This window comes from Cryptomeria japonica, chromosome 10 (genome assembly GCF_030272615.1).
Source record: "Cryptomeria japonica chromosome 10, Sugi_1.0, whole genome shotgun sequence".
NCBI classification, from domain to species: domain Eukaryota; kingdom Viridiplantae; phylum Streptophyta; class Pinopsida; order Cupressales; family Cupressaceae; genus Cryptomeria; species Cryptomeria japonica.
This window is the reverse complement of record NC_081414.1, coordinates 209,158,979-209,186,932: the sequence shown is the minus strand read 5'-3', so window position 1 is coordinate 209,186,932 and position 27,954 is coordinate 209,158,979. Positions and strand designations below refer to the sequence as shown.

General features: G+C 37.2%; 1 protein-coding gene across 5 annotated transcripts in view; it reads right to left on the bottom strand.

The window, feature by feature from the left end:
* LOC131043342 (protein root UVB sensitive 5) overlaps positions 1 to 27,954 on the bottom strand; it is a 143,570-nt gene that overhangs the window by 85,752 nt on the left and 29,864 nt on the right. For 2 of the 5 annotated variants that reach the window (XM_057976539.2, XM_057976538.2), the window contains exons 2-4: positions 17,025 to 17,075; positions 13,845 to 13,940; positions 10,964 to 11,115 (exon numbers count right to left, since the gene is read on the bottom strand). In XM_057976539.2, the coding sequence (XP_057832522.2) occupies positions 10,964 to 11,115; positions 13,845 to 13,940; positions 17,025 to 17,075 (299 nt within the window). Of the gene's footprint in view, positions 1 to 10,963; positions 11,116 to 11,563; positions 11,627 to 13,844; positions 13,941 to 17,024; positions 17,076 to 27,954 lie in introns of those variants that run through there. The other 3 variants (XM_057976540.2, XM_057976541.2, XM_057976542.2) reach the window with 3 other exon arrangements.

The following is a 27,954-nucleotide window of genomic DNA, read 5'->3' as shown; positions in this document are numbered from 1 at the left end:
TTTCACTTTGGAGGAGAAACCAGCCGAAGGTGGAGCTAGTGTGAGTGAAGGCAATCCTAATCCTAGAAATTCGGGAGAAGGAAACCTTCGATGTGCCAGTGAGGGCAATCTCCATCCAAGGGGCTCAAAGAGGAAAGAGAGACTTGGAAAGAGAGAATCTTCCAAGAAGAAACAAGAGGCTAACAGAGATAGATCATCTGGTACATCTTCTAGACCTGAGAAGAGAACAATTCAAGTGGAAGAATCCATGGAGTCGATGGTACAGAACGAAGGGCAGGAAGAAGGACAGGCACAGCAAGGGTCACCAGATGGATCTCTCCAAGATTATGAGTTAGACGAAGATAAAGAGGACAACGAAATAACATCTCCTCCCAGAGAAGAAGAAATAGTGCATAAAGAGATTCAAGTTCAAGAAACAAGATCAGCTATCCCAGATTGGTTGAAGGAAAGATTAACCAAGGTGATCGTAGTAGAGGACGAAGACAATGCAATTGATTTAGAGAGCCTTGTTGGACGCTCACACGAAGTAACAGAGAAGAGGAAGGCTACCAAGATGTCTAAGATGATTCGAGATGAGACTGGATCCAGAAAACTGCAGATAGCTACACCGGCAGTAGACAAATATGAAGGTGAGATCCTAGCAGAGGAATATGATATACAGACTTTTGAGTTAGGACCATCCACAGCAGAGCAGACATTGGATGATGCTACCGACTCATTTGAGGCATTGAAAGACAAGCTTAGAGAAGAAATGGAGAAGAATAGAAAGCTTGAGAGAGAGGTTGGTGCATGGAGGACATATTTCAGTCATCTCAATGAACCTTTGGGACGTCAGGATCCAGCTAGATCACCAGTGCAGGCACTTCCACTTCAATCAATCAATGAGGCAGAAAGATTCAGGAATATGGTTCAACGTACAAGTACTTGGATGGATAAATCTCATACAGTTGCCATAGAGTTTGTAACAAGGATGATGAAGATTATTCATCAAGCTATCCAGGTTCTTGAGATAATCCACAATTTGATGATAACAATAGCCGCATTTGCCCATACCAAAGATGTTGTCATTCCTGTCTTGAAAGTAATTAGACACACATCAAGGAAGGTCTTAGCACAAGAAAAGATCATGGATGGAGGACCTCACAGTTTGCTTCAATGGTCAACCTTACTCCATATGAAGAGTGTTCTCTTCGAGGACATCAGTACTAAATGTAGCCAAGTTGAGGAGGTGATCAATCCTATCCAGGACAGAGTATTTGAGGTACTTCGTACCATTCTTGGCAGGAGGATCGAGGTCGAGACAGATGTGGATATGTAGGAATTAGAGGATAGAATCAAGGTTATCTTTTGCAAGGACGCAAATGTTACAGATGAGCAATATGATCAAATGTTTGCCACCATGCTCCTAATTGAAAGAACAAAGGAACTTGAATCTTCATGGGACGCAGCTCTTCTAGATGCATTCGATCAGGTCATCCACTTGGAAGAGAGTATGAAGAATCTTCCCGAGATTCCAATTGCAGAAATCGAAGGAATCGTGTCAAGATTCATTGCATATGCTAAAAAAGAACATTGGAAAGGGAATAAGATTTTAGATGATAGGTTGTTATAGATGACATGGCACCTTATTTGTCATTGGTTTATGTCTCCTAGGTTTTCGTGCCAAATTTAATATTTGGCTATGCATTTAATATTGTTCAGTAAAAAGGAGGCCATTTGTAACAAACCCTAATTAGGGTTTAGGTGTCATGATCTTGACCGTTGATCTACTTTCAATCTGGACCTTTCATTGTAATTGAGGATGCTATTTATACCCTCATTTTTCATTTCATTTGTAATGTTTTTGTAATAGAGAAGAGAGATAGCTAAGAGATTAGAAGTTAGAAGCAATTTTATTTTGTAGCAAGATTGAGTTTTGAGGAAAGGAATTCAAGCAATTGTTGTATATGATGATTTGGAAATCAATGAAATATTGAAGTTATGGTGTTTTGTTGCAACTTTCTTGGTTATCTTCATGGTTGTTCAATTTACTTGAATCATGCTCAATCAAAGTAGTGTGTTAGTTTGAAGGACATAGTGTGAGACTTGATCTTTGGTAGGATTCGTAATCCAAACCACTAGCTTCTTGCTGATTGTAGGAACGCCTTGTGTGGTCGACTGGAGAATACCTGAATCGCTTAACCTTCAATCATTATTGTATCTTGGATATGTACCTTCGTGGTAGTGTCTTTGATCTTTGATGCGTTGAAAATCATTTTGTTACCTTAGAAGATCGCATCAATTTCAATTAAGTTGTTATTTTATGGCGAAATTGAAGTTGGTAGAATCTTGCCAAGTCTTGTCCACATGAAGTCACTCTTAGGGTTAGACTAGATTAGACCTCTTGAAAACCCTACTCTTTTGTTATTTTTTTTGAAAGTTTCTTTAGTTTAGTAAAATCTTGAACTTTCGGAAGCGTAAGACCCCTTGAGGATACAGCAAATCACATCATACCGCTGGAAGCTTGTCCACACGTAGAGACCCTACTAACCAGAACCTTGGAGTCATCCTAACTGATCCTTCATGCGAATCTTCAGCAGTTAGAGACTTTTTTCAAGAGAGGATAAGATGCCTTTAGGTATTTTATTTTGTGTATGATGGTGTACAAAATACACGTCAACACCACCTTGGCTGATGCAATCAAGAAGGCTAGGAGCATGGAGTTGGCTGCCCCTAAGTCTAAATTTCAGTCAAAGCCTTTCTCATTCCGTGAAGACAATGAATAAATTTTCTAATCAGCCTAAGAAGTTCCCCTCCCAGATGGATGATGAGCTCCGTCAAGAGCTTCGGAGAAAGAACCTGTGTTATTCTTGCAAAGAACCTTGGGTTCCGGGTCATAGATGCCATGGGAAGAGTAATGCTCGTCAAATGGTTCTGAAAATTCAGAACAGCAGCTTGATTCTGAGGGAAGTGAGTATGAAGAGGCTCAAGAAGGGCTTGAAAGTGATCTTGAAGATAAAGGTATAGTTGCCCAACTCTCTAGCTTCCACAAGAATGAATCATTCAGAGTTAGAGGAGCATTGGGAGAGCATCGACTTGTTGCTCTAATTGATACCGGAGCAACTCCATCGATGCTAGAATTGTTGCCAAGAGAGGCCTTATCATTGATGATTTTGAAGACTTCAAGGTCATGGTCGTTGATGGATCAACCATTTGTTGCAAACGGATGGTGTCAAACATGTCAATGAAGCTTGGTAACTATGAAGTCAAGGATGACTTTTATGTTGTCAATATTGGAGGGACTGATGATGTTGTCCTTGGCATTCAATGGCTGCGATCTCTTGGTGAGATCACTCTTAACTTGCAAACCATGGAGTTAAAGTTCATGTCTGAAGGAAGAAGGTGGTTTTGCGAGGGATGTCTAGTGGAGGCCCATGGATTGTATCCCTGAAGAGGATGGAGAGGCTGACCCGTCATAATCAAGTGGAGTGGGCAGCAGAGTGTTTGATAATGCCGTCAAATCCATTAGAAGACAAGGGCAGCTACACTACCGATATTCAAGCTCTAATCACAAACAAGAGAAACGTCTTTGGAGATCCACCACTTAGAAGATCTCCTAAGTGTTTGGTCATGCCATCTAACTCACTTGAAGAAAAGAGAAGCTATCTTGATGACATTCAAGCTTTAATTTCAAAGACAAGTAAGGTGTTTGAGAATCCATCCCCTAGTAGGCCGCCTGAGTGTGGTACTAAACATATCATTGAGTTGGAGGAAGCAACAAAGCCTATCATGACTACTCCTTACCGATACCCAAAGAAGCAAAAGGACGAGATTGAGAAAGCCATTAAGGAGCTGCTAGACACGGGTTACATTAGGCCAAGCAAGAGCCTTTTTGCTTCGGCTGTTGTATTGGTGAAAAAGAAGGATGGGACCATGCGTATGTGTGTTGATTACTGATCCCTAAATCAGAAAACCATCAAGAATCGATACCCCATTCCGAGGATTGATGAGCTAATTGATGAGCTGCATGGTGCCATGTACTTCTCCAAGATAGATCTCAAATCAAGCTACCATCAAATCAAAATGAGGGCATCTGATATTGAGAAGACTGCTTTCAGATGCCACTTTGGGCATTTCGAATTTCTAGTCATGCCTTTTGGCTTGACTAATGCTCCTGCCACATTTCAATCTTGCATGAACAGGATCTTTCAGAAGCAGTTGAAGAAGTTTGTGCTCATATTCTTTGATGACATCCTCATCTTCAGCAAGTCTTGGAAGGAGCACTTGCAACACTTAGATGAAATTCTTAGCATTTTGGAGTCTGAATAATTGTTTGCCAAAGAATCTACGTGTGAGTTTGGAATGAAGGAGTTGCTCTACTTGGGGCACATCATCAGTGCAGAAGATGTGAAGGTGGATCCTAAAAAGATTGGAGCTATCCTGATTGGCCACCACCTGAGAACATAACTCACTTGAAGGGATTCTTAAGTCTGTGCGATTTTTACAGGAGGTTTGTGAAGGGATATTCTCAGTTGGCTGCCCTCCTCATAGATCTCACTAAGAAAGGAGCCTTTGAGTGGTCAGAAAAGGCACAAACAGTGTTTGATCAGTTCAAGGAGATCATGAGTTCATGCCCTATTTTGGCTTTACCAGATTTCACCAAGCCTTTCGAACTGCAGTGTGAAGCATCAGGAGAAGGAGTTGGTGCGGTCCTTATGCAAGACAAGCATCCCATTGTCTTTGAAAGTAGGAAGTTGAGAGGACCTGAAAGGCTATATTCAATATATGACAAGGAGATGCTTGCCATAATGCATGCCCTTGCGAAGTTCAGGCAATATCTTGTGGGGAGTAAGTTCGTTGTTAAGACTGATCATAAAAGTCTTAAGCACTTCATGCACCAGAAAGACTTGAATGAAAGGAAACAGAAGTGGGTTAGTAAGCTTCAGGCTTACGACTTTGACGTTGAGTATGTCAAGGGAAAAAACGACATAGTGGCAGATACACTTTCACGGAGACCCCATCTGAGCTCTATATGTGAGATCATTGCTGATTGGAGGGACTTGTTGCTTTCTGGTTATGCCAAAAATCAATTTGCAACCAGCATTGTTGAAGGTACTTTTCATGATGAAAAGTATACTTTGGTTGATGGATTGATTTTGTACAATGGGAGGATCCTTCTTCTACCAGAATCTAAGTTGAAGGAGAAGGCATTACAGACTTTTCATGACATTCCTCTTGCTGGTCACCAAGGGTTTTTCAAGACCTACAAGCAAATCCGAGAGATATTCTCTTGGAAAGGGTTGAAGAAAGATGTCTTGAAGTACATGAAGGAATGCCATACTTGTCAGAAGAACAAGGACGAGCACACTACACCCGCCGGTTTGTTGCAACCATTGTTGATTCCCAATCAAAAAATGGGAAAGTATCTCTATGGATTTCATCACTGGGTTGCCAAGAGCTAGCGGGAAGGATTGTATCTATGTGGTGGTAGATAGATTAACAAAATTTGCTCATTTTTTTGCTATCACCAGCTCATTTACAGCAGCTCAGGTTGCTGATTTGTTCTTCCGTGAGGTGTTTAGGCTACATGGGCTGCCTAAAAACATTGTGAGTGATAGGGACAACAAGTTCCTAAGCTCTTTCTAGCAGAAGATTTTCAGATTGTGTGGTACTATGCTCACCCCAAGCACGAGTTACCATCCTCAGACAGATGGACAAACGGAGATAGTAAATAAGTGGTTGGAAGGTTACTTGAGAAACTATGTTTCAGTTTAGCAGAAGGTGTGGGTAAGATGGCTACATCTTGGTGAATACTGCAATAATTCCACTTATCACATGTCCATCCGGATGTCTCCTTTCATGGCACTCTACGGTTACGACGCCCCTAGCTTTGCTGACTTGGTGTTTGGAGATAGCAAAGCGCCCCAAGCTAGGGATATGTTTCAACAGTGTCAAGATATTCTGAAGGCATTGAAGGACAACCTCCAGATTGTACAAAACCAACAGAATTTGTACACTGATCGGCAGCATATTGAGCGCTCATTTGAGGTCGGTGATATGGTCTACTAGAGACTACAGCCCTTCAAACAATCTACTCTTAAGAAGAGTGGAGCGGAAAAACTTAAGCCACATTTTTATGGACCATTCAGGGTCATCAGGAGAGTGGGAGTTGTGGCTTATGTCTTCCATGTGTCACACCTCAAAAAGGCGCTTGGGCACAATGTGATAGTCTCTTTTGATTTGCCTCCTTTGGATGAAGAGGGAGAATTGGTGCTAGTTCCAGAAGCAATCCTTGATGTCAAAGAACGATTGTTGAGGAGGACCATCAGAGAGTAATTGGTTAAGTGGAAAGACTTACCAGTTGAGGATGCTACATGGTAGAATGAGGAGATTTTACAACATCCTGGCTTGCGATTGCTTGAGGACAAGCAATTTTGGGAAGGGCGGACTGTAATGTCCCCTTCTCAGTGATGTTCATTCAGTGGTCCAGTGGCCTATTCCGGAGATCCGTAGGCTATTTGGAAAGGAGAATTAGGGTTTCCAACTTTTGTGGAGTTCTGCACGAGCCTTTTAGGGTTTGTCAGGAGGGAATTCTTCAGTTTTGCTTATCGTTTCCTTCTGGGTTTTCCATGAACTCCAGGGTGGCATAACATGCAATTGATTCTACGTTGAAATGTGAACTTCCTATTTTTAGTAAGTTAGTGTTTGGCTGTCTGGATGGTGCAGTTTTACCGAGCTTTCCAAGCTCTTTCTCTGGGTGTGAAGATCATGTTTTTCAAAGCATATTTCATGACTTACTATTTTTAGTAAGTGGTAGTTTGAGCATTTCTATTTTTGGTATTCTTGGATAGGGTCCTAATCCAGTTCAGTTCAGTGGTTTTCATCGCACAGCTTCATCCTTGATTTTGATGATAATCAGTATTGGAGTTATAAGTTATTTAATTAAATATCATTTCCTTATCCTAAGGTTTAATATTTAATAATTTTTGTTATTGATTAATATTATTAAGAATTGTGCATAACATGATTTTCCAAAGTCTGCTACAGGAATTATTTGAGTTATGAAGGAGGACGCCCAAGTGAATGTGGAGACTTTATTTTTATTTGACAAAGTGTTTTTTATGCCAAAAATTCGTGCTCCCCTTTGCTAGGCGTGGTTTTGACTTAAGGGGGGGACGACATACTTGGGTCCACCTTATAAAGGAAATGCAAATTAGGAGGGGTGAATTTGGAGGTAATTGAATTTGAATTTCAGACTTGGAAATCTATATATACAGGTGCTTGGCTCCTCATTTCATTACCCAGAGTAATTATAATGTTATGCTGTCGGAATGATTCCAGACTTCTTCGAGGGTGAAAACCTCCTAGATTATCCTTTGGAGTTTCGAGTGTGAGACATCACTCCTGGCTGTGGTTCGATTGTGTGGATTGCGTGGTGTTCTTTTGGATTTAGAGAGTTTGTTTGCTGCTGTGATTTTCCAGTGTTGCTGGTTTTGGTGTGGCTGAAGCAAAGATTCGATCCTACCTCCCTGCCTGTGCGACCTATCACTATGGGTATTGGCTCGAACTATTTCTATGCTTTGGGCGATATGTTTTGTACGTTTATAGCCCCTAACTTGGAGTCTCTGATTTAATAATGCAAATCATACTTTTCCAGCTTAGGCGTGGGTTTTGGGGGTGCATTGGGATGCGTGCTAAGCGTTTGGGGGTATTTAGAAGCTCATTTCCAATTGGTTCTTAGTCGCTTTATGCCTAGTGTCAGTTTGGGTGAGTTGTGGGGTGTTTTGAGTGATTTTGGAGTGAGTTGGAAGCATTTTACTATGATTTTGTGTTGTTGGTTATGCATTTCCAGTCTGCTGTTATCTATATCAGATTTTAGGAAGTTGGTGTTTGAGTTGGTTTAGTGATAGTTATCTTCTGTGATCAGCATTATTCTTCTATTCTATCTTTTCTCTCTTTTGTAAGGTTGAATAGTAGTACTATCAACCATTTCTGGATTGTATGCATACCCGCTGAAAAGTGGAAGAGGCTGGCTTGCCGCCTATATTTGATATTTGTAACTCAGTCCTCCCGCTGCATAAGCAGTTGAGTGATATTTGTTGTAATGATCCTCCCGCTGCATAAGCAGTTGAGTTGAGCTTAGTTATGTGTGTTCAGTCCTCTCGCTGAAACATTGTGGTGGAGTGATTCATACTTTGGAGTGTTTGTTCTCTTCGCTGGTTTACTGCCAAGTCTTTTCATTTACCCGCTGGATAAGCGGAAGGGGCTGGCTTGCCGCCCATTATTGTATTCAGTACTTCAGCAGTTTACTACTAACAATCCCCTACTACCATATGCTCTCACCCTCCCAGTTTGGGCTCTCGGTGATCAAAAGGTGTAGGGTTCTTTCTTGCTAGTTTGGATTTCTTATTCTAACCCTAACGGGTGTGGTTGTGTGTGTAATCTTGTTAAAAAATCAAAAAAAAATTAAGGGGGTCTATTACAGCCCCAATCCTTACTTCTTTTGTAATCATCAACCCTAACGGATGATGGTGAATTACTTGTGATGGGGTGCTTGGAAACCAGTCAACAAGTAGGCTCCATCAAGATTTCAGGACTCCATCCATATCCATTCTTGCGCTTACCTATCTTGTAAGGTATTACTCTGCCTCTCCATAACAAAACCAACCTATCCTCATGAGGGGCAATAGAGAATGATTAAGGAATGGGCTATGAGTATACTAACTACTAATGTATTATGAATAAATATGTAGACATTTGAAACTAAGCAATTTGTCATATAGATCTAATTAACAAATATAGATCTTATTAACACTGTTACATGTGTAAATAAGAATAAATGTAACAGTTATACTATGGGCCATATATCTACCCTTAATCCTATTAGTATTCAGGCATAATATTTATGTAATAAGCATTTTAGTTCCTGAGATAGATACTGCATGCTAATCTGCTGTTACCACAATAATTGCCAGTAATATAATAATGATCTGCTAGTATATTATATTATGTATCCTTCAATGATGCTAAAATCGTGTGATATATCCCCCTTCGATTGATATGTTGTTCTGGTTATATATCCTCAAGAGACGGTGGAAGGTTGTGTCTTTATTTGGTCACAACCCTCTCAGAAGTAACATCCCTTCCTTCATATCTTTTGCCCCTTCCTTAATTAAATCAGTTATTGTTATGCTCCTTAACAACCCATCCTTTGCCTTGACAAATCCAGGCATTATTCCTTGTAGAGGGTGTGTTGTATGATGGAAGAGAGTCTTGTCTAGGCTGACTGCTCATCCACTAAATTCTTCAATCTGCTGTTGTGTTGACTTATATAAGGATCACCGTATATTCTCATGCATCGAGCTCCATTCTCATTACTGCTTCTGATGATAATTAGGGCTTAATCTATTGATTCCTACAGAAAACCGTGAAGTCTTACAAGTAAGACGATTTTCTGAATTATATATATCTGATCTCATCCTAAGGACGGAGTGAAAAAATGTAACTAAGGCAGGGGCATGACACGGGCCTCGGCTGACATACTATTTTTTTATAATTTTAAATTTTTAGGAGTCAATTTATTATTTTTTACAAGCTAGTAATATTTGAGAAGGCCTGTCAAAGGCACTGAAATCAAATGGTTAAGCCATTGTCTTCTCATTGTAAGCACGTTAGTGCATGGTGCATATATATATATGTGTGTGTGTGTGTATACATATATATGTGTGTATATATACATATATATACACACATATATATGCATATCTTATACATATATATGTATATATACACATACATTTGTCTATATACATATACATATATATCTATATATATACACATATATATTTGTATATATACATATACACATATTTGTATATATAAATATACATATATATCTATATATACACATTTATAGATATATATGTATATATATAGATATACATATGTGTATATATGTATATATGAGAAGGCACAAGCCTTGATAGGGATGCTGGCATTTGTATTCTAAAATGTATTTCATCAATATGTTATAACATTCAAGAAGCCAAAAAATCACCTTCAGAACCTACAAACAGTTGCCATGTATAATAACTATGTAAAATCTACATAACCGTGCTTCAAAACAACAAAACAGAAAAAGATAAACTAACCAAAGTGGTTGTTCCTAGTTTCTGATTTTAGAACTGCCATTATTTCAAACCCTTTGCAAATGATAAACTACACAACAGATGCACAAAATTTGGTCATTATCAATGAACCACTAAAGCCATAAACCATTCTTTATGGACGAGTTTATATGGGGTCCCCTTGGGGTCCCTGAATCCCTCGGAGTATCACCTTTCATGGTGTCATGGGCATGGAAGTCCTTGCCTGGGGCCTGTAAATAGGGACAGTCTACTACAAGCCTTGAATGACAGCTTCCACCAAACTTACCCTGTATTGCTTGTTTCTTTGGCTCCCATGTTCTTACACAATCTCAAACTATCCTTTTGGCAGGCTGACTGAGGAGTTTTGTAGGACTTCAATTCAGTGGTGATGCCACTGGTAGTTGTTGCCAAGCTAGTAAAAATAGAATATGGAACCATCATCCATAGAAAACATGTTCAAGAGAAAGGGAAAAACAAGAAAACTTAACATGCCACTATTTTAGTCTGTTAATGTGAACACCCTCTTGGTTAAATTACGAGTCATCTTCTGATTCTAGCGATCTTTATATATGAGCATTTTTAAAATCTTATTGGTACATGAAGTGGATGTGCGTGGTAAGAGGGGTTAGGCATGTTTTCAATCATATAAGTTAATCTCACTTGTCACATAAAAAAAAAATTCCAGCAGTCTCTGGCATTAGCCTATTTCGGATATTGATGGAAGACAATAAACATTTTGAATAATGAGATAAGACTTATCTATAATTTAAAATATGCACTATGGAGCTAATTGTTCACAATATTTAAAATGAATCTAATCAGAAAAATGAATTCACCTGGATATCCTGCGGGCAAGATAAACTCTTTTATAATACTTGGAAGACGAGGATTTTGGATGGCCATGAGAACTCCATTTTTATAGTGAGATTTCATCTCTTTGTGTACCTCATCCTCTATTTGTACCATAGAATTCCTGTCTAACACATATCTGCTGACTTTGCTAGTTAGAAGAAAAGCATTGACATGAATATTCTTGCATTACACATCTACTTCCCCTTTGTGTACCTCATCCTGTATTTGTACCACAGAATGCCTCTCTTACCATATCTACTGACTTGACTAATTAGAAAGAAAAATTTGATCTATGTGTTTCTTATATTACACATCCATATTTTTCTTCTATTTGATAGCATCAAAACCTGATTTCCATTAAGACAAATGCATCTCTACTTCTTCCAAACCAATGAACAAATCTATAAAGAATATCATTTGAAGCTATTATTATTTAACAGGCATTTCAACCATCCTAGATTCTCAAAAATGTTTTAAAACAATATTAGCAAGTGGAAGAAAGATAAACAAAGAATGTTTAAAGTCAAATAATCAGAGATTGCCATTGTTAAATAGCTTGAAAACAAAAAAGTTAACTAACTTACCATTTGGAGTTAATCACAAAAGAGTGTATATATTTTTAGGGAATAAGCTCCAAATAAGCTAAACTGAGAGGAATATACGTACAATTTATCAAAAAAAGGATATTAGTGAAGTGATATAAGGATGCTACAAGAATAGAAACAAAGCAAGCATAATCATTGAAATACTCATACTTCAATTATACCTTTTGTAATTGCCCTGACTAATAAAAAGCATAATCAACTTTCTTTTCCAGTAAAGAAAAGAAGAAAAAAACAATTCCAAAGAAAAGGGGCAGTTTAAAATCTTCCCAACCTTCTAACTTTCCTTGTTATAAACCTAAACTGAAAAGGATTGTATGCCTTCTGTTTGGCTTTGGTTTTTTGTTGAGATGGTATAAGAATGTTGGCTGATTTTCTGATTCTCCTCCTTACTTTCATGTCAAGCAGTAAAATAAAGATTTACTAACTAGGCAATGAGTGAGAGCTTTTAATGGTCTCCCACAAATGGTTAAAACAAAGTTTGAAGTCAAAAGAAACTCTAAGAATTTGATTGGGGGAAAGGAAGGCTTGTAGTTTTAAAATTTTATGCATCTAAAAATGGATGGAAAGAGAAACACAAAATAATTTTTTGGGGTCAGGTTTCTCTAATTTGGCTGAGTGGAGAGTGTCACGTGCTGCTTCCTACAATCAACGAACACTTAATCCAGACCTTTAATTGCCTACTAATTCATGTTAAGTGGGTCTAAGTAGCTTGTCATCATGAAATTTAATAAATGAAAAATCTAGAACTTGTCACCATAGAATTTTGAAGATTGAAGATTTTGGAGGTGCCAACTAACCAGTTGTAACAGTTGCTTGGGCGTGATAGACCCTAGTGCACCGAAGTAAAAGTTAAGCTGCCGTAAGTATAACATGGAGGAAGAAAATTTGTGAGAGAATGTTCAACAGATGAACAAGAATACAAGACATCATTCAAATTTTTGCCTATAGAGAAGCACACGACATAGGGGCAACAGACAGGTATAAAAAATTTGAGGATGAGGAGCAGTGTTCGGGCTCAATTTGATTGTGCCCAAATTTCTCGAGTCCAAGCCCACTTTGTGCATATTGACTTCATTTTTCCCATCATGTATAAATGATCTTAGAAAACTGTGAATGGATCTCCCTTCGTCAAAATTGCTTATGTCTTGTTCTTCATTGTCCTCCATATCCCTACCGTGTGCTGGAAGTTGCGAAAATCCAATAAAACTGTCTGAGGGTGTCTAGGAGATTTTGCATAATAGTGGACTTTTAGAGGATTATTGGACACTTTTTGCTTGTCCAATATCTTGACCTTATCTCCTATTCCACATAAATTTTCCACAAGTTTCATTGGTTCCATTCTTCTTTGGTTTTCCCTTGCTTCTCCCTACTTGCAGCATTTCAATATACATCCATACGTTGTCCTTATGTCCAAATCTCCCTTCCCCGCATCTCCTTAAATCTTCCTTTCCATCACCTTTGCAGACTTTTGAAGTGGGTTTGGACATCTTCCTTCTTCATTGTCCAATATTGGCAAGAGCTTGATATTATACAAAGGTGAGAAAGAAACCCTAACCCTTAGTAAAACCAATTTCTTTTTAATTCTTTGGAAAGATGTTTTCTTTCAAATTAAACAACTTTTTTTTTGGAATGAAGCTAAAAAAAGGATGAAGGAAAGAAAACTAAGAAGTCTATGTAAAGGGCCTTCTTTGGACCCTATCCATGTATCCCGCCACCCTCCATGTAGCCAACGTAATTCAGTTGGCTAAGAGGATGAAAAAATAAACCCTCTCTAATTGTATTTTCTTCAATAATTTTAGTATAGTGTAGCTAGCAGGGCTCAACAGATTGAAAAATTTGGGGTTCAAACACTCGTTGAGCCTTGATTGTTGTATCTGAGGACTAGTAGGTTAAATGACATAATTTCAGTGATCTTACACTTTTTTCTAATCAGATATATATTTTCATTTTTAAAATTTACAATACTGCAATATTTTCCACAAATATTGTGATATCTATAAGTGTTTTTTATTTCAGCCTTCTGTTAAAAGTTCCTATGTTTCAATGGGGTAATCTATCTTTGGAAACAACGTTCCAAGGGGAAGGGCATGTTATGTACCTAATCAAAACATATTTGGCGATGGAAGGAAATCATCTAATTTGTTATACATCTAATACTTTGAACCCAATTCTTTACAATTTGTTTCACTTTATAGCTTAATAGGGTCACTTATGTGACAATAGAGCACACTAGTAGTTAAGGAATAGTTAGGATTCATACCCTCTTGTTATCGATAGGAGTTGTCCCCTCATGTTATGTAAAAATTTGGGTGAAAGCATAAACGGTCCCACTCTTTTGCATTTTGAGGCCTTCAAACTAAAAGTATTGGGGCAACAAAACATAAGTTCAGTTGTTCAAAATTCAATATGATCTATCTGTTTTAGCTTAAACATTAGATGATGCTTTGCTTTCACATTTTTTGAAAAAATTTAAAGTTTGGGAATGTTCTTCAAGGATCAACTACGTAAGATTGATTCACTATGATCAAAGTACTTAAATATAAAAAATTTGAGTTTGTAGACTAAATTTTAGACTTTTTTTTTTTTTAAATTAAAAATTTTAGGCCCCAAATTATGTAATTGAGGCAAAAGGATCATCACCTAATTACTTACTCATTCTTCACAAGTTTATCATTGACTACCTGTCCTAGCTTATTGTCCTCATCTACTGCCAGGAAAGATCCATATAACAAAATTACTTATGTAAAGTTAAAAGGTTAATTGCCAATGAGTGTAAATGTTTGATGATATTACTGAAGGTACTACTAGTACTTCCACGAGATTTGGTATTGGATACGCTACTAAATATGGAAATTGTAAGCAACAAATTGAAATAAAGTTCTACAAACCCATTTTATGCCACCTATGCCACTGTCCCTTCCTTTGTGGTGTAATGACAAATTATTATAAATTGTTAGACACAAGGTGGCAGTTTGGATCTGTAATGTCCCCACTTTGAAATCGAATTTAATAATAAATGATAATAATAAAATTAAAACATTAAAAATTAAATTGAAATATAGAAAAAAAATAATTAAATATGATTAATTAAAAATTAATTAAGTTAATGAAAAGTCAAAAGACATGAAAGGAAAAGTTGTGACTCCCTCAACAATGAGATATAAAAGGGAGAAGAGAACCTCATTTGAGAGGGGGGAAGAATTTGGAAATAAGAAGTGCTAATCTGATTTAAATAATAAGTGCAGATCTGATTATGAGAGGTTGTCCCCCTTTCAAAGGGCAGAAATAATGAAGAGTTGCACTCTTTCAAAGGGTGCTAATGGTGAAAGGGTGTGTCTCTTACTAAAGGGCATACATGATGAAGAGGTGTGACCACTCCCTCACATTGAGAAAAATAAAGGAAAGGAATTAAAAACATCTAGTAAGATCACCATGGATCATATCAGATCAGAACTGTTATTAAGTTACAGGCAGTAACCTCCTTGTTCTTGGTGGTATGCATGGGGATGTGATTAATAAGTATGCTTAATATACAAAGCCCAATAATATTCTTATGCAGAATTAATAGTAATACTAATATGGACTACAATATGTATGACAGTCATACTTAATTTCATATATATATTCATAATACATAAGAAATATATATACTTAAAGTCTAAATCATGTTATTACTTTCCGTATTTAAGAAGATGGGATTGAGATGTTCCAAAGAGGGGCAGTCTAAATCCAAGCAATAGGTTAAGTCCCAAGATAGGGTGGGGATCAGCGACCCGTAAACCTTGAGGGTATAGACCCAAGATAGGTAAGGGCTTGGATCTGTAAACTTTGAGGGAACCTATTGTAGTTGGTCTCTAAGCACTTTGGTAGCATATGTAAACCCTTCTCCCTTAAAACTTAAGTAGTAGCAGGGTTTGATATCTATATTAAAAACTATGAATGATGAAATTAATCAGCTAATGAGGAAAATAGACAAACACTTCTTAATAACTTATTGAAGAAAATCTATTAATTTTAGTATATTTAAATAGATCAGGTAGGGGACATTACAGGATCATTATTAACTTTTAAGAAACATATGATACTGAGGTATTTTGGATAAGATATCTAGGTAGGAACGACTAACGAAAACTGCTTTGATTTGCAAATTCCAAAAATTTTGGTCCATCTTGGCAAAACTCCGTGAATGTCTGACTCTTCATTGGAAGCCATGGGTGAAAGAAAGTTTTGCTATCTATCTATGTGCGATAGGCAAATTGTTGGTAGTTTGTAAATCCCCATCAAATAGAAATTCATTTTTTAGAGGAGACCAGTGGTTCTAGAAAAAGGCTTTCTTGGATCTGAAATCATGGTTTCCAAACTTTAGCCCTCTCACAAGTTCCTTCCCTATTTCTCCAACTGTAGGTAAGGTTTCCAAACCTTCCTTTTCAATTTTGAAATCATGTATGCGTCTCTTCCATCAGAAATTCCTTGGGGAATTTAATCTCCATTCTTGATTTGGAGCAAATGTTTAGACATTTTAATTTTGCTAGAATGTTGATTGGTTTTTTTATCTGAGAAATTATCAAAACAAATTTGCCAACCCAATTGTGAGGGAATTACCTTTAGATATAAATAATGTTATCCTACAGATCACTTGGCTGCAAGCTATCTAAAAACCTTGTTTCTTCATCCCTCCTCAAGGAAAGCCACTTCATGGAAAGGGGCAAATCATGGTACCAAGTGGTCAAATATGTCTCTAAGGATGGTCTCTTGAAATCTTATTTAGATGGTGCATCTTCAATCTCTTCAGACTCAACTTACCACTAATCCATGTCCACCTATAAGAATTCTGATTCTTTCTCCTACACCTTATGAGGTTGGAGGTCTATTGCTTCTACAAGGATTTCTAGAGTTTTGGTGGCAAAGATTCCTTAAAAAAATTCTCAAGGCAATTCGGCTGCTTTGATCATGATGGAAAGAAAAAAAACGCACTTCTTTGATTGAAGGGATCAATTTTGCTTGCAAGATGATTCTTCATTCTCATGTGAAAAAGGTTTAACCAGGTATTATTTGTTGTTATGTAGTTTTTGTTTCCCTCGCAGGTTCTTTGTATGGGAATCCTTGAATGACTTATCATGTTTGCTCCCTTGTTCAAGGTCTAAAGCATAACAATATTGTTTATGTTTTGAAATTTATTACAATAAAAAAGAGGCTAAAGTATTCAAAAGAGATGACACTAGTACATTACATCAATATTTCAACCACCTTGTGAATTTGGATTAACATGTAGACTATATAACTTCAAGAACATAAATTAATATTTTGAAGTCATGGGAATCAAAAATACCAATCTAGAACAGATATTTCTAAAGTCATTACAACTACCAATAGGCAGAAGAAAATTGTGTTTTTTAAACATTAAATATACAAATGAACTGAAGAGAAAATGAAAAAATACCTTTTTGTAGTTTCATTATTGTATCTCTCCAGCACTAGAGTCCTTGAAACTCTAAGAAATACAACAGACAATCAGTAGGAAACATTAATAATAAATTAATAATAAAGACACAAAATTAATAATCATTGTAGTTGAAGTTCTATTATTTGTAATTAATCTTCTAGTCATGAATCAATTATTGAAACTAACTATTCACTAATTACAATACACCTTGTGAATCCAACAGTTTGAGAAGGGGGCTTTCAAATTCATTAAAAGTAACTAAAAATACTATAATATGCATAGAAACAAGACTCACGAGTACTCAGTGAGTCACGATGCGAGGCATGGCTAGCAAATTTCCTGGGCTTGGACTTATTTTTTTTAACTTTAAATTGATATTGATGTACAATTACATATCAAGATACAAATATGGCAGTTCTCAAAGTTGCATTACAAAACAATAACACATCAGGTCTTTGGCAAATATATGACATAGTCAATGAGGAATCCTATTAAAATATTGTAATGTTTCTTTAATGATCATCTTAGTTGCTTTAAGAAGTTTCCTTTTCTGTCTTTTGTTCACGATTGTTTCATTTAGAAACATCGTCTTTGCAAATCTATTTAAGGAGCCTTCGTCTCCTTTGTTTAATACATCGATTTACCATAACTGGTATCAGAGTGGGTCGATGGGATTTCATAAACTTTGGCGAATTTTTTAAGAAAAATTTGAGCCTCTTCCGAACTGGAACTTTTTTGAGAAATTTGTTCTTCAATTTTTTATGAAAATAAAATATTCTTTGGAGTTTGTTTAAGCATCGTTTTTTGTGTTTGTGGGCTCCTGTTTGCAAACCCACGTCTGTTGGTTTGTCGCTCGGAGGCAAGAGTTTTTCACGAGCATTTGAGGCGTCAGTTCTTCTCTGTACAGCATGCATGTAGTTTGCATCTGCAATTCGTTTGGTTTTCTTCCATTTCTGGGTGTCATTTTCACCAAATCAAGTGGTTTTTTGGACTAATAAGATCTTGTACGAACCCTTCTAATTTTCGCAACCGGTTATTTTAACTTTGTTTTCGCAACAGGTTTTCATGTTGTGCACAACGGCCCTCCTTTTCTCTACTTGCAACGGGTTTTTTTGTTACACAGTTTCTTTGTTCGAGTTTTTTTCTGCTCAAGCGAAGGTTTTGTGAGTCATTCTCTAGAATCCCACGCAGTTTTTTTGGCATAGGCTGTGTTTTACAAACGTGTCAAGGTGCCCTTATCTCTATTTAGGTGCCTCTTTGTTGCTTGTGATGTGGATTTTTAGGCTCTTTTGTCTGCAATTTTTTCTTAGAAATTGCAACCTACACGAAGTCCTTCAAGTTCTTTTCGGCTCTGTGTTGACTCCTGTATACCCTAGTTAGGGTTTCCACAGATCGGGAGGGCTCTCTATTTGCATGGGTTGTCCAAGTTTTGTCCACAATAAATTAGTGTTGGTTTTTCTAATTAATCTCCAAAAAAATAGTGGTGGGTTTTTATAGTTTTTCTCCTTTAAAAGTTTTGGAAGGGTTTTACCATTTTTTCCTCTAAAACAAAATTTTGTATGCTGATTCATGTCTCGGATTTTGTGCCAGCTACTCTGATGTTTCAATTTTTGGGTTTTGTGCGATTTTCTCCTTAAAAATTGTTTACAGCTTTTGATCAATTTTTCTCCTCAAAAATCATGGTTTCTTGCAGCTGTTCTGGATCGCACCTAAAGTTGCTAGGGCAACAGTCTGCACAAGGGTTTGTGGATTCGTGTTTGGCGATTTTCTCCTCCAAATTGTGGTTTGAGTTTGAGAAGCTGCTCTCAGTATCTCTGGCTAAAAGGAGGGACAATTTTGTTTCCCAACATTAGGTTGGACGAATCTCAGTTTGTTTTGGTTGTCTTGGTCATTTCTTAAAGTTTTGCAAAATCAGAATCTCAGTAGTAGACTCATTTTGCAAAGCGTTCTAAAGAGAAGGGGGCAGCTTTCTCTATGCATTAATGACCAAAAGGGGACAGCCTTCTATGCATTTGTGACCAAAAGACCTATGTCTTTTGTAAGGTAGTTAGAAGTCCATAGTAGCAAAAATTGTTTGGGAAAAAAATCAGCAAACCAAAAGTATAAGACATTTTTGAAAAAATCAGGAAAAAAACAAGAAAAAAATCGGATTTAAAAAAATATAAAAAATTGTAGAAAGAGACGAACTATTTTTTTTAAAAACTCAAGGGCATTTCCATAGCATAGAGATAGCAAAAAAAATAGAGTTTAACCCATGAATTGTAGAAAATAATTTTTTGTTGTTTATATTCATATTGCTGATTACAGAGGCAAATATTCAGTTAACTTTTTAAGAAGACAGTCACCAAATAGCTGTCTAAGTTTGAGATCAGATATTAGCGAAGTCTATGAAGTAACTGAGATCAAAAGTTAACAAACAAACAGTAAAAGTGGAAGCCATTTTGAAGTGATCCAAAATTTCATTGTGATTGAGGCAAGGAGTTTTGTAGGGTTAATTCAATATTTTAGAAAGCTTATAAAATCATATTCCACAATTGCAATGCTTTATATCATAAAAACAAAAATTGTTTGGGGAAAAAATCGGCAAACCAAAACTATAAGATTTTTTGGAAAAATGGGTTAAAAATTGGATTTTAAAAAATCGTAAAAAATTGTAGAAAAATAGACACAATGTACTTTTTTTTTAAAACTTAAGGGCATTTTTATAGCATAGAGATATAGAGAGTAAATAAAATACAGTTTAAACCATGAATTGTAGAAAATAGATTTTTGTTGTTTATATTCATATTGCTGATTACATAGGCAAATATTCATTTAACTTTTTAAAAGGGCAGTCACCAAATACACCAAATAGTTGTCTAAGTCTGAGATGTAATGTCCCCAACTAGGTTTAGGCCTGTTTTAACCATAATTAATCTATGTCAATATACTAATTACTTAAACTACATTGATTAGGAGACAAATCTATCTTAACATGAATCAAATCTGTGATATTCCATAGTTCAATTAATTTATCAATTATTAATAAGTATATTGTTCATCTACCATACTAGATAATTAATTCTATCATATTAGATAATTAATTTTATCATCCATAATTCTTAATGCAAGTGTCAACCTTTGTTACTACTTCAGTTCTAAGGAAGAAGAGGATGTCTATGTTACCCAAACGCTTAGAGACCTGTTGACGTGTATTTTGTACACTATCAAACACAGAATAAAATACCTAAAGGTACCTTATCCTCTCTTGAGTAAAGCCTCTGATTGCTGAAGATATCGCGAAAAAGGATCAATCAGGATGACTCCAAGGTTCCTGTATGTAGGGTCTCTACGTGTGGATAAGCTCTTTGTGGTATGATGTGATTTGCTGGAATCACAAGGGGACTTACACTTGATGCCTAAACTTCTGATTTGCTTTGAATATTGCTGGACACAAGATTTTACTAACTTAGATTTGAAAAAATGGAAAAAGGATGAGGGCGAAGAGAGGATCTAATCCTAATACTAAGAATGTAGGAGCAATGATTGATCTTTGATGAAACTCTAACTAGGTCTTGTTTTGACATCGCAGGACCATCTCCACAAGGCTAGTGCGATCTTCGAAGGGAAGCTTTATGATGTTCAAATCATCACTGCAAGCATAGACACCATCAGGTTGATGCATATCAATGAAGAAGCGACAATTGAAGTTACGATTAAGCTGAATGATTCCAGTTGACTACACAAGGCAAGTCTGCAATCAACAAACTGCTAGTAGTATGGATATGCGAATTTCACCATCAATCAAGCATATTTCTTCCACTTATCTAATAACATGAAATCAAATAAGAGAAGTATAAAGACCATGCAAATTGTCGAATCGACCCATAAATTTCACCATTTCTTCAATGAAGTTACAAGTCTTTTACAACAACATCTTGGCAACAATCTTTGCCTTCTCTCTCTACTCTACTCTAATTGCTATTCTATTTCTATCTTCTAACTATTTTCAACTCTCTAACTATTATCTAACTATTGCTAATTCTCTAACTGCCTTTACAAAATGAAATGCCAGGGCTTACATAGTGCCCACAATACAATTTGATGGCTTAGATCAATTCGAGATCAATGGCCAAGATTTTACAATGAAAACCCTAATTAGGGTTTGTTACAACCATTACATAACATTTAATGCTTGACCAATGATAAAATTGTATTGCTTGGACACATGTCCTCTCTAGAAAATTCGACCAATGAATAGCCGGGGTAGGTACATCGGAGTTTGTGCCACCTTCCGTGAGTTAGGTACATTGAATCTGGACATGCTGAGGTGGACCACACTGACTGGAGAAGTGATGACTAGGATGCCACCTCGTCTGACACTTGTAACTTGGTAAATATTCAACTTGGTGTTGTTGAGAAGCTAGCTTTTAATTAATTCATCTGGAATTATCTGCTTCTTCAACGAACCCTTGTTCTAACTTCTTGTGTCCTTGATGTGCAGGACGACTGTTGTACCCTGCCTTGAAACGCTGGATTGGAGGAGGCCGCCCTTGTCCTTGCTTGCTCGTCCTTGAGGAGACCGTCCTTGATCTGGCTTGATTTTCCTTGATGAGATCTCCATTTGATGCCTACACAACATTTCAAAATTAGTAACATGATTTTGCAATGAATAACTAGATTAGAGATTAAATTTAGGAAACTTCATGATAAGTCCTTGAGTTATCATTTCCTAAAAAACGATTGAGCTATCACAATTCAAAATTTCAAAATTCAAACTTTAAGGCTATGACGATCAAAATTTAAAATTAAAACAAGGGATCTTGCCATACCTTACTTGAGAGCTAACTCAAAAAATGCAAAATGAAGAAAATCGCCTAGGCAAAAATTAATGTTTGAAACTTTCAACGTGATCTCCTTCAAACGAGCGATCCTCTTTAGTAATTCGCCACCTTTGGAGGGGGGTCTTCAATGTAGTCTTTGGCAAGTTCGCCCCACTTTAACTTCAAGTTCGCACTCCCTTTGCTAAATTCGCACTTCTCCTTTATGAAATTCACTCCTTGTAAATACAAATCGCACCTCTCTTTGTCTTCTCCAAATCGCATATGAATGAAGGTGAAATGATGATTTGAAAATGAAATTATCACCTTCCCTTTATAGGCGCTTACCCCATGCATTACCTTAGGCCGACTTTTGCAAAATAAGGTAATTAAAAGCAATTTTAAAATAAAACCAAAGGCCGACTTTGTAAGAATAAAACAAGTAAATCCAAGCGCTCCAAGTTTTCATTTAAAATAATAATTAATTAATTAAATGCCATCGTTTTTAATTAATTCGTTTTTTTTTTAAATAGGCAAAATTAATCAATTAAATGCTCATGCGTTAATTTTTAAATGCTATCAATTGAATATTCCAATTTATCGATTTTTCTAGCATTTAATAAAATTCAAAAAATGTTTTAACGCCAAAACTTGGAGATGGTGGAAAGATACAAACCATTATCGCCCTGGTCCCTGACTGAGGGACAGGAGCGAACTTCCATTTTAGCCTTTGATTTTCGCCTTTGACGTTCAAAATCTCCATCTTTACGTTGAAACTGGCATTTTCGCTAAGAACCTCGAGCTTGATTGATTTGATTTTGTGGATGAGTGCCTCCTGAGGTTGATATCGCCCTGGTCCCTTGGTGAGGGACAGGAGCGATCTTGGTGTTTTCTCCTTGATCTTGCTTCTTCAATCACCAATCTTCATTATATGGCAAGCAATGATGTTATCCCTTCGCTTCATGCATATTCTACTTGTCGTTAACAAGGCATATTCGATGTTTAAATGGTTTTCGCCCTGGTCCCTTGGTGAGGGACAGGAGCGAATTTTATGCTCTAGCCAACATTTGCTATCTTTCAACCTTTGCTTCTTGTTCGTTGCCTTCCAAATGATATCTTCGACCTTGTGCAACCTTGTACGTCCTTGACTTGGCGTGATTTTTGAATGAACTGGCTAATAAAATGAATATCGCCCTAGTCCCTTACTGAGGGACAGGAGCGAATTTGGACTTGTAGGCTCCATCACACTTTGCTAACTTCAAAAATTATCTTCAATAGACTCGTTGTGTCCCCTTTCATTCATCCTTGGCTGGGAGTTTGTTCAAACTTGGCGAGAAATTGACCTAAGGCAAAAATCGCTCTGGTCCCTGACTGAGGGACAGGAGCGCCTAGGCCAATTTGAGTCTCCTATTGATGTCTTGTAATCTTCAATTTGTCTTCAACGGGTTCATTTCATCCTCCTTTCTTGCTTCAAACTCAAAACTTGCTTGCTTTTTGCCCAAAACATGCCTCATGAGGAATTTCGCTCTGGTCCCTGGGAGAGGGACGGGAGCTATCACTTAAATTCGCCCTGGTCCCTGACTGAGGGACAGGAGCGAACTTTGCATTTTTGGTCTGTTTTCCTTCACGAAGGCACTTCAAGTTATATTCAATTGATAAAACATATCTCCTTTGATCTCTTCAAATCGTCAAATTGTTCAAATCCTGGAAGGACAAGGCAATGTTTGATTTTGAGCTCCGGTCCTTCAGTGAGGGACAGGAGCGATTTTTGTCCTCCAGGCCCAAATGCTTCACTTTTCACCATGAAATGTCTTTGCTAGGGAAGATATCATCCTGCTTCATGCTATGAATAAAAGTTAATGTCCAAACAAGGTCTAAAAATGTGCATATGAATAAAATCGCTCTGGTCCCTCAGTGAGGAACAGGAGCGAATTTGACCTTCTAGGCAAAAACTTCATCATTTCATTGCTTTTGATCAAGTCTGGATGCTCCATCATGCTCATTTTGCCCTTCACCATGCCTTTGATGTCTCAATTCGTCCAAACAAGGTCAAGAATGGCTCAAATAAGTATTATCGCCCTAGTCCCTTGGTGAGGGACAGGAGCGCTTCGCCTTGGTCCTCCTGGGAGGGACAGGAGCGAAATTCGCTCTGGATCCTCAATGAAGAGCAGGAGCAAAATTTGACTTTTCGAACTCTCTATCAGGATAACTTTTATGGAATATAACATTTAAGTTATATTCCATAAAAGTATAAGTGACATTTCCTTCTATATTTCTTCTTTCTTATACTTTAAGTTATATTCCATATATACTTTCAGGATGTTTGAGAGTGGTTTCAGACCTCCAAGAGTTATATAGCAAAATCTAGTTTTTTGAGGTTTTTTCAGTTTCCAGACTTAGTCAAATTTCAGGATCAGGGCATTCCAGACTTAGCCAAATTTCAGGGTCAGGACTTCAGACTTAGCCAAATTTCAGGATCAGGACTTCACTCCAGCAGGACTTGCTATCCTATTGATCTCCCTGACAGCACTCAAAATGCAAAGGCTAACTAACAAAACCCTAAAAGACCTAGAAAACAAACCCTAAAAAGCAAAAAACATGGGTCCCCATTTGCAATGGGGCGATGTGTGAAAACGTCACAACAAGACCAAAATACAATAGGCTCCCTCAAAGTTTATAGATCCAAGCCCTAACCCTATCTTGGCACCATGCCCTCAAAGTTAATGGGACACTGATCCTTACCCTTTCTTGGGAATTATCATATTGATTGGATTTAGACTTCCCCTCTTTGGAAACAACTCTATTCCTAGCTTTCTTAAATACCGACAGTAGTAACAAGCATTATGTATAAACATATTCTTCTTCCTGCTATTAACTTAAGAGTTCTTTCTGATTTACATTTTAATATTGTTATTTGTCTGATCAAACATTATATATATATATATATATTTAATACGGTGCTAATAATCAGCATGCAGAAATATATGTATTAAGTATCACACTTATTATATTATGCACGGAACTCACACCAGACTAACAATTAGTTGAACTGCTGATATTAATATCTTATGATTATCCCCATCTAAAAACCTTCCTCCTCCTTCAAATGAAATGTCCTCCCTATTATATCTTCCAAGGTAAGGGAATTGCAACTTTTCATAATGATGTCTCTAGGAAAAGTTACACCCTTTCAGATTTAATCACTACTTTGAACCTCTTAATTATTTTTAGTTATATGCTTATGGAAACCGCTACCCAAGGACTTCTTTAATTAATAATAATCGATCCTAATAAAATCATTGTTTCAATTCCCTTGTCTAAGGATAAGGCCTACGATCCAACTGTGATAAAAGGGTTGTGATCAAATGGTTATCAAGGCTGTTGTCTATCTTGGTGTGGGTATGTGTTGATGTGTTTTTTATGCACATGCAAACACAGAATAAAATACCAAGGTATCTTATCCTCTCTTGAACAAAGTTTCCCTGAATGTTGAAGATTTCGCCTAAGGATCAATCGAGGCAACTCCAAGGTTTTGGTATGTAGGGTCTCTACGTGTGGATAAGCTCTTGTGGTATGATGTGATTATGCTGGAATCACAAGGGGACTTACATTCGAATGCCTGAGTGTCTGATTTGCTGGAACTCAAGTCCTATTTACTCATCGAGATAATGAAGAAATAGCAAAAGATTGAGGGTTTGGAGAATCTAATCTAAGACCTAGAATGCAAGAAGATGGATGAACAACTAGGTGGAATCCTACTGGGCTAGGTCTCACCATCAAACTGAACAATTCAACACCGGCTCAATGCGATCTTCTAGGGTAGTTCTGAAGATGTTCAAATCATCACTGTCAAACACTAATCACCATTCAAGTTAATGCATGAACAATAGACGCGTAATGACTCGAGATTAAGCTCATTTGATGCCAGTTCACCACGCAGGGCACCCTTACAATCAGCAAGAGGCTAGTGGTTTGGACTAGACGGATTCCACGCGAGTGCATTCAGTTACTTCCTTCATTCAATCTAATTATCTATCATCTAAAACGAAGATTCAACAAGAGACCATGCATATTGCAAAGAAACAACACAATTCACCATAACTTCAATGAAAAATGGAGTTCATTTACAATCAAGGCAACAATTCCTTGCCTTCTCTTCCTAATCTACTCTAATTGCTATTTTATTCACTATTCTAGCTACTAACTCTTAGCTATTCTAACCTCTATTAACCAACTATTAACTCTTAGCTAGCTATTAACCTTTACAAATGAAGAGCCAATGCTTTATATAGGGAGCTCTTTACAATTCAATGGCTCTAATTGATTTACAATCAATGGCTAGGATTACAAGATGAAAACCCTAATTAGGGTTTGTTACAGCAAACCCCTTTAGCCAATCAGAAAATTATATTCAAAATTTGAGAGCCAATAGGAAACAGGGGTAGGTGCCTCAAAGTTTGTGCCATCACTGGTGAGTTAGGTACATTGAATCTGGACATGCTGAGGTGGAGTTATCTAATTGGAGGAATAGTAACTGGGACGCCACCTTGTCTGGTACTTGGTCGTATCTCCTTTGATAGTCAATTTGGTGATGCTGAGAAGCTAACTTTGATTAACTCTTCTGAAACTATCTGCTTCTTCAATGTACCTTTGCACTAACCTCGGTTGATCTTCCTTTGTCCTTGATGTACTTGATGAATGATGTACCTCTCCCTGACTCTCTTGCGTTTGATGAGACCTCTTTCCCTATCAAGTCACTCCTCTTCTAGTAGCATACTTCGCCTTGAAGTGCTTGTAAGATCCTTGTTCTTTGTCATCTTGTGATTTTTCCATGTGGTAAAATGAAGATCTTGAGGATAGCTTGCAACTCCTTGAACACTTGAAGTCTTCCAACGCTTTACAAGCACCTTGAGTCCTCCTCCATGCATTTGAAGTGTCCTTGATGATGATGGAACTTGAATAGGTCTTCCTTGTCCTGGCCTGGTCCTCCTCCATCTTGATTTTATTAATCTGCAAAACAAACAAAGGATGATTAAGTATACATGATATATTTGTTCTAACATGATATTTCTCACCTTAAATCATCAATAAGAATGCATTAGAATGAAATTCGCTCAAGATCCTCTCCAGGGACAGGCCCTATAGTGAAATTCGCTCTGGACCCTTTGGAAGGGTCAGGAGCGAAATTGGACAAAGTTGCTCAATTAGACCTCATTTTCAACCTTACCTTACCAAGATCAAATCATTTGCCTCCAAAATTGTTTAGGAATGGGTTTTGCTCAAGGACCTAGTCAAAACATTAGACCTCCTAGGAATTTCGCTCTGGACCCTTTGGAAGGGTCAGGAGCGAAATTTGCATTTTAGCTCAATTTTCATCATTTCTTTGCCTCAAATCTCTTCTTAAGGCAAGAATACATCAATCTTACGCCATAGGGACAAAATCTAGGCTTCAAACAAGGAGCAAAATAGTGTTTTAAGAAATTTCGTTTTGGACCTTGGCCAAGGACAGGACCTATAAGGAATTTCGCTCTGGACCCTTTGGAAGGGTAGGAGCAAAATTTGACAAAGTTGCTCAATTCCATTACTTCATTGTCTTAAATCACCTTTCAAAGGCAAGTACATATGAATTCTTTCCCAACCATGCCTTAGAAATCAAGATCTTGGTCTCAACAAGGAGCAAATAGGGGTTATAGGAAATTTCTCTCTGGACCCTTTGGAAGGATCAGGAGCAAAATTTGCATTTTAGGACAAATTCTTCACATTTTTTGACCACAACTTACTCAAATGCATGCCTAAGGATGCCTCTAAGTTCAATCCTCCTCAATCAACACTAGGCTTGACACAAAATTGGGAGCAAAAGGAGTTTTTAGGAATTCCGCTCTGGACCCTTTGGAAGGGTCAGGAGCTTGAAAAAATTTCGCTATGGACCCTTTGGAAGGGTCGGGAGCGAAATTTGCATTTTAGGCCTAATTCTTCCACTTTTTCACCCCTCAATTGCTTACAAGGCATGATGACATCCTAACTAAGGCTTCAAGGCACAAAATTTAGTTCAAATTTGAAGCAAAGGGAGGATTCCATGAAAATTCGCTCTGGACCCTTTGGAAGGGTCAGGAGCAAATTTTGTCTTT